This window comes from Bufo gargarizans, chromosome 5 (assembly GCF_014858855.1).
Source record: "Bufo gargarizans isolate SCDJY-AF-19 chromosome 5, ASM1485885v1, whole genome shotgun sequence".
In the NCBI taxonomy this organism is placed as follows: domain Eukaryota; kingdom Metazoa; phylum Chordata; class Amphibia; order Anura; family Bufonidae; genus Bufo; species Bufo gargarizans.
The window spans coordinates 91,904,869-91,912,542 of record NC_058084.1 but is presented as its reverse complement, the minus strand read 5'-3'; the positions used below and the strand labels follow the sequence as shown (position 1 = coordinate 91,912,542).

Here is a 7,674-nt window from a genome sequence, read left to right as displayed (position 1 = left end):
GACAAGCTATGACATCACAAGTATAACGTGTAATGTCACTGGTTCTGGTTCCAAATGCTCCGGTTTAGCAGAAAGCTGTTAGTTCTCTGCTTACTGAGCGCGTGCACACTGCTGACATTTACTGTCCGTGTGACTGTGGAGATTGGATTTTTTTCTTAGGTAAGATAATTTCATATAACAATATAAATATAGTAATGTATACAGTGTGTATATAGTAGTAGACTGTATAGACAGACGTTGTGTTTGTGACCCCAGGACCTGCTGACATGCCGCTACTAAAGACCATCAGGAGCGCCGAATCCCCATGGAGGGTCTGGGATAGAAAAGCCCAGAAATCAGGCCTGAGAAGCACCGTGTACAGCGTCAATGGAGACGAGTACACCGGAGAATGGATGAATAACCTGAGGCATGGTAAGACTGGAAATACACATCACTGTATAGCGGACAGACGGATACAGGCAAATGTCATCTCTTAAAGGAGAACTCCCCATTGGGTTGTACTAGGAAAGGTACCTGGTGCTGACCAAGTATGAATTGTTGGTCTATCTGTCTATTTTATTTTTAACTTCCTAAATACCTAACGGCTAAACTGGTGGGAGATGGAGACATAAGACGGAGCCTGGTGATAAACAACATGGGCGGTTTTACTGCCAGGTGCACAGACATGAAGATTTCTACCGGATCCAACTCTGAAGCAGACAACATACAACTGTCCATGCGAGATACATGTAGAGTCCAGATTTATGCCGCCACCTGCAGTGATTGGCCTTGGGCCTTAATTATCGTCATTGTAAATGACAGCTTCACTGTAAACTGTAATGTCAAAAGGATCCCACTCAAGTCAGGAAGATCCACTGGCCGATGCCTCCCCTCTTCAAGAATTAGGACTGAAAACTTTAATATGACCCCAAAAAAGTATAAGATGTAATGGGGATGATTTATCTAAACTGGTGCAAAAGAGAGGCAGTTGCCCATAGCAACCAATCAGATTAGGACTTTTATTTTTGAAAAGGAAAGTAGAAATCTGATTGGTTGCTATAGGCAACCTCTGACCTGAGCCTTCTCATCTAGCATTATCTAGTAATGTGCAAAAAATAAAAACTGTCAAATTAGAAGCATTAGATAATAGAGATTGGTACGGTCTCCATTATCTAAAGCAGGCATCCTCAAACTGCGGCCCTCCAGCTGTTGCAAAACTACAACTCCCAGCATGCCCGAACAGTCTACAGGTATAAGCCTACACCAAGGCATTGTGGGAGTTGTTGTTTTACAACAGCTGGAGGGCCGCAGTTTGAGGATGCCTGATCTAAAGCTTCGATTATTACTAAATTTTAGGTCATTCAAACCGCGGTCAGTCCATATTAAACACATGTGAAACAGGTATAATAGAGCAATAGAAAAGGCCCCCACTAAAGTCAGGAAGATCCGCGGGCAGGTGCCTTCCCTCTTCAAGATTTATGGTTGGAAACTTTACAGGGATTCTGTCACCAGGATTATCCCTATAGATCCAATTACATGTTATTGGAGGTTTTCTATGGCATGTCAGAAATATGGAATTATGCAAATTATGACTGCTGTAGCTTTGCAGAAAAAATAGGTCCACATCCATCCCCAAAAAATGCAGATCAGATGTGGACAGAAACTAGAGCCGTGTGCATGAGCCCTAACCAGGATATCAGTTACTCGCCCTGTGTCTGGCTGTTCAGGGAACTCATGAGTCCCAAGACTGATGATGGCTACTGTGTCAGGGGCTGCTTCCAGACTGCAGCTGTTTTGGACACCAGGCTCCCTCAGGTCGCAACTGCTGCGGTGTGTTCCTCACTCCCACATTCCTCATGGGTTGTCCCACTGCCTACAGGCCACGCCCCCCCATCATGTCTCCCCAATGCTGTAGCATCATGCACTGAGAGGGACTGACTCAGGACCAATGGGGCGGCTTTGATTTGTTCTGCTGTTGATCCCTTATTCAGATACTTACCTGTATCTGTTCCAGCACTTCCAGGTGCAGTTCACAGGAAGGTCCTTTAAAATCATACTTGCCAACTTTCCAAAAACACATGGAAGGTTCCTGAAACTTTAACCATATGGCAGAGCATCATCAGTTTTAGCCCAGGCATCCAAATTACATTGAGAGGATGGAGCAATGGACCAGAGTGCTCCATGGAAGAGGGTGCTGTTACGTTTTGGGGGCCTTATTTTGGTGACAAGTGATGTGCCCTAATAAAGGGTCTAATAAATGGGGTGTGTCAATGCCTGGTAAACTTTAAACAATGCGCTGTGTGTACCATGCCCATCTATCTCCCGAATCCCTAACTTCAGATGTTACAAAACATATTAGAATAGCCATGGAATCATTCCCACTCCTCACACAGACTTTATACAGCAGCTGATAGAAGTTACAGATCTTGTGATTTTCAGGTTGGAGGTTGGTCTCCATGGTCGGTCACGCTGCTCTTCAATGTTTTGTAATGATGTTGCAGATAAGTCTAGGTTCACGGTCAATCTGTGGTCACCGAGGTCTGTTGGAAGCCGTTGGCATCTGTCATGTACCAACAGCAAAATGTAAAACCTAGCCCTAACATCATATCATACAAGGGTGTAACTGGTGTCTCTGGGTCTGCTGGACATAAGAATTTTTTCTGCACTATGATTTCTTGGTGTATATCCTCTGCTCTGATTGTATTCTTAGAACTGTGTGGTTAGGTTCACACTGAGGTTTTGGAGCAGGTTTTGAGGTACATTTTCCTGCTGGTTTTTCAGCCATAGGCAGAAGTGGATTTGAAACGAGTTGTAAATATAAAGGAAGGATTTAGACTTCTCCTTCCTGATGGATCCACTTCTGGCTTTGGATGAAAAACCTGCAGTAAAATCTGCCTCAAAACCTCCATCCAAGAACTCAGTGTGAACATATCCTAACACACTGTATTTCAGGCAAAGGCTCTTATCTGTACAAGAAGGCCAACGCCATCTACCAGGGAGACTGGAAAAATGGAAAGAGAAACGGATACGGGACGTATGCCGTGAAAGCGCCCAGCACTGGAACGTACATTCGAGTTTATGCTGGCAACTGGGTGAATGACAAAAAACATGTAAGTTGTTTTCTTTTTGTCCAGAAGAAATGAGAAGACAATAGAGTCTTGTAATTCATTGTCTCTGTAGTTGTAGCATGATGTCCTCCTGACAAGGCCCGACCAGAGTCCAGTCCAGTAGGACCTTAGGCTATAGTTCACATTAAGCTATAAAGTATTAAAGAGCCCAGGGTACAAGACTTGAATAGGACAAGGATGCTTCTAAATCTATATCATGTAAACCTCAGCTAAATGTGAATTGTGGTTTGTGTCTCTTTGCAGGGATATGGGACTTACTACTATTCAGATGTTGAATACTATGAAGGCGGCTGGGATTGCGGCAAAAGGAGTGGATGGGGCAAGATGATGTACGCCAATGGTGACATCTATGATGGAGAATGGCACAATGACAAGTACTGTGGACAAGGGATACTTTTTTTAGGTACTTCATGGTACTTTTAGGTTCCTTCCTTCTTGTCAAGAGAAAAATCCAGTAATGACCTGAGAACATATGATCAGGAGTTCAGAATATTGAATCATAGATCTATCACACAAGGGGAACATGGAAATAGACAGAACTATAGGGTACTTACCTGTTATAGTCAGTGAAAGTCTTCAAGGCTGAATTTAGTGATGATGAGTACAGTCCTGTTTCGCATCATCCACCTGATCCTAGGTGTATATGTAGATAAGATATGGTCCCGCATTGTCCCCGTAATATCTTTATGCTGTGGTCTCTATGTCTATGTGGATCCCTTTGTGCCTATTAACAGCAAACAAGAATCGTTATGAAGGATCCTGGAAAGATGGAAGAAAGCATGGAGCTGGGATATTCTACTACCTGGACAAGGGCAGAATCTATGATGGCTATTGGGTGAAAGATATCCCCAAGTGTGGGACTATGGAGGACATTGGCTGCACGGAAGCTCCTAACACCGAGACGCTTCTTATTCCTGAGGTAACACATTTACCATACAGTAGATAGTGCCTTGAGAGTGTATTTATACCCCATGAACCTTTCCACTTGTTTTGATGTTACACCCACAATGTATTTTATTGGAATTTTATGTGATAGACCAACACAAAGTAGCAAGTATGTGTGAAGTGAACAGAAAATGACACATGGTTTTGTGGTGTGGGGTGCATTTGTATTCAGCCCCCTAATACTTTTGTAGAATCACTTTTTGCTGCAATTACCGCTGCAAGTCTTTTGGGGTACATTTAGAGGCTGAAATGTGTTGCCCATTCCTCTTTGCAAAATATGTCAAGCTCAATCAGATTGGATGGAGAGCGTCGCTGAACAGCAAATTTCAAGTCTTGCCACAGATTCTCAATGTAACCTAAGTTGGAAACCGAGTACAACTACAACTACTACTTGGGGGTCCCAGAGCAATATAGACTGCTTTAAAGGGGTTTTTCTGACACTGATGACCTATCCTACTCCAGAGACCCCCACGGATCAGCTGTTTGAGAAGGCTCTGGTGCTCCTGTGAGTGACATGACCTTCTCACAGCTTACCTTAGGTCAGTGAAGTCACGTTAATCGGTCACGTGACCTAGGTGGAGCTTAGTCCCATTCAAGTGATTGGGACTGAACTGAGATACCAATCACAGCCGCTAAACAATGTACAGCACTGTGCTTGGTAAGCTGTGAGCAGCACCGGTGCCTTCTCAAACAGCTGTTGGACCTGAGCATTCTGAGCATAGGTCATCAGTTAGAAAGTGGCTAAACACCCTACAATGTTTGTATTATTATTATTCTTTTTTTTTTTTAAGGTGAAAGTGGCTGATCCCCAAAAAATCTGTGAAGAAGCTAGAAGAGCGCTTCTCCAAAAGAGAAAATGAACAATACTTTGGCTCAAAACCATGGCATGCTGTTGGCTCACTGTTAACACCTTAAGTGATGCCACAGACATGCTACTAACATCTTCTTACCTGAACCCATGATTGTTCTGTAGAGTCAATATCAATGGCTCATCTGTATATAGTTTATTTAAAAGAAAAAAAAATGAAAAATTTTAAATATTTGTTAAAAAAAAAAAAAAAGGACATCACTTTGGCTTAAATCACTGGCATGCTATTGGGCTGCTGATTACACCTAAAGTGAAGCCATAGACATGCTGCCATCTTATAATCACTTTGGCTTACATCACTGGCTGCTATTGGACCACTTTTAACACCTATAGTGAAGCCATCAACATTCTATTAGCTTAACATCATCTTACATGAAGCCATGATTGTCCTGTAGAGTCCATAGCAATGGCTCATCTGTTTATAGTTTATTTGAAAACATGGAGAAAAAAATGGGAAAAAAAATGGAAAATTTAAAATATTTGTTAAAAAAAAAAAAAGGACATCACTTTGGCTTAAATCACTGGCATGCTATTGGGCTGCTGATTACACCTAAAGTGAAGCCATAGACATGCTGCCATCTTATGATCATCTTACCTGAAGCCATGATTGTTCTGTAGAGTCAATATCAATGGCTCATCTGTATATAGTTTATTGAAAAAAAAAAAAAAAAAAAGGAAAAAAAATTCTAAAAAAAGGACACCACTTTGGCTTAAATCACAGGCTGCTATTGGGCCGCTGTTACAACCTAAAGTCAGGCCATAGACATGCTATTAAATTAACATCATCTTACCTGAAGCCATGATTGTTCTGTAGAGTCCATATCAACAGCTCAAATATTTCTTTGGAAAATAAAAAAAATAAAAAAAGACACCACTTTGACGTACATCACTGGCTGTTATTGGACCACTTTTAACACCTATAGTGAAGCCATCAACATTCTATTAGTTTAACATCATCTTACATGAAGCCATGATTGTCCTGTAGAGTCCATAGCAATGGCTCATCTGTTTATAGTTTATTTGAAAACATGGAAAAAAAAAAAAAAAAAATGGAAAATATTTCTTTGAAAAAAAAAAAAGACACCACTTTGGCTTAAAACACTGGCATACTATTAGACCGCTGTTAACACCTTTGGTGAAGCCATCGACATGCTATTGCCTATTAGTTTAACATAATCTTACCAGAAGCCATGATTGTTTTGTAGAGTCAATATCAACGGCTCATTTGAATATAGTTTATTTATGTTAAAAGAAAGTGGAAAAAAGTGAAAAATATTTATTTGGAAAAAACACTTTGGCTTAAAAAAACGGACATGCTATTGAACCACTGTTACCACCTGAAGTGAAACCATAGACATGCTGTTGGGTTAACCCCATCTTACCGAGGCCATTAGTGTTCTTTAGAGTCAATATAAACGGCTCATCTTTATAAAGTTTATTTGAAAATTGGTACATTTTCTATAAAAGAAAACATTGTGGCTCAAATCACAGACTTGCTATTGGACCACTGAAACCATCCTAAGTGAAGACAGAGACAAGCTTATTATTAACCACATTTAAACTGAAGTCATGATTGCCCAGTGGATATCATCTCCGGCTCTTCTACATAAAGTTTATAAACTCACTATAAGAAGAAATACCAACACAACATCAATGACCCTAAGCCATGGACATGATACAAGCTCCTGTGATCACCGTGCTGAGTCTAGGAACATCTGATGCCACGAATCTGCTACTGCACTAACACCTACAAGTTTCATAAGTCATTTGCTTGAAATACTTTTAACAACAGAAATAAAGAAGTAAAAACTTCCATGTCCTTGTGTACAAAGTTTTCTATACTGACTCTTACTTATGGGCCATGACATACCAACTTGGTTTTCAACATTTGGTTTCCAAGCTGTGGGTCTGCTGAGTGACTTGTACTTTCTGGATGACCAGATCCCACACCGCATGGTGACTTCCCTCCTCCACACCTGCAGAGAGAGCTATTTTGGGGTCAGGAGGGACAGGTTGCCAGATTTCTCCTATCATCTATTCATACCCAGGGCTGTATCTATAACATGGGGACATCCTATACACCTAGAGGAAAGGAGGTTTCTACAACATAGAAGAGGATTCTTTACTGTAACAGCAGTGAGACTATGGAGCTCTCTGCCTGAGGAGGTTGTGATGGCGAACTCACAAAAAGAGCTTCAAAGATGCAGCACCGTGTGCTGTTCGCATCCATGGTTCCTGTTCCGTGGCTCATTCAGATGTGTTGATGCCTAGTTTTTTTTTATTGTTTATTTATTTTGATTTTGAGGAAAGGGGGGCGACTTGAACTTTTATATTTTTTTTTAAGTAACCCTAGGTGACTATCACTGGCGATCATTAGATTGCCAATTGTGTTCTGTGATGGGTATATATCCATCACTGAACACACCATTAACTGTATTCCAATACAGTACTGCCACCTGCTGGCCTGTATTAGAATATTCCAGTGATGGGTATCAGACTGCTGGAGGCTCCAAGCCATCACTGGTATACTACAGCTTCTCTGATCTCAGCTGCACCTGCATTGCTCAGATGCCATGGTCACAATGGACTGCGGCATCTAAGGGGTTAAAACAGCAGAAACCCATTGGGTAAGGTGCCCACTACACGTGCGAGCATCTTTAATGTGAAGTCTTCAGACGTACATGTACAGCAGAGGTTGCGAAGGAGTTAAATGTCTCTAAACACACACACATGTAGTCTGGTAGAAATACATTA

The 7,674-nt window shown here is 41.4% G+C and overlaps 1 protein-coding gene across 1 annotated transcript; it reads left to right on the top strand.

Moving 5' to 3' along the window:
* Window positions 1-259: 259 nt before the first annotated feature.
* LOC122938226 (MORN repeat-containing protein 3-like) lies at window positions 260-5,001 on the top strand. The gene is made up of 5 exons (XM_044293602.1): window positions 260-411; window positions 2,932-3,089; window positions 3,351-3,510; window positions 3,842-4,026; window positions 4,844-5,001. The coding sequence occupies exons 1-5, from the start codon at window positions 267-269 to the stop codon at window positions 4,910-4,912; spliced, it is 717 nt and encodes a 238-aa protein (XP_044149537.1). The 5' UTR covers window positions 260-266; the 3' UTR covers window positions 4,913-5,001.
* The last annotated feature ends 2,673 nt before the right edge of the window (window positions 5,002-7,674 follow it).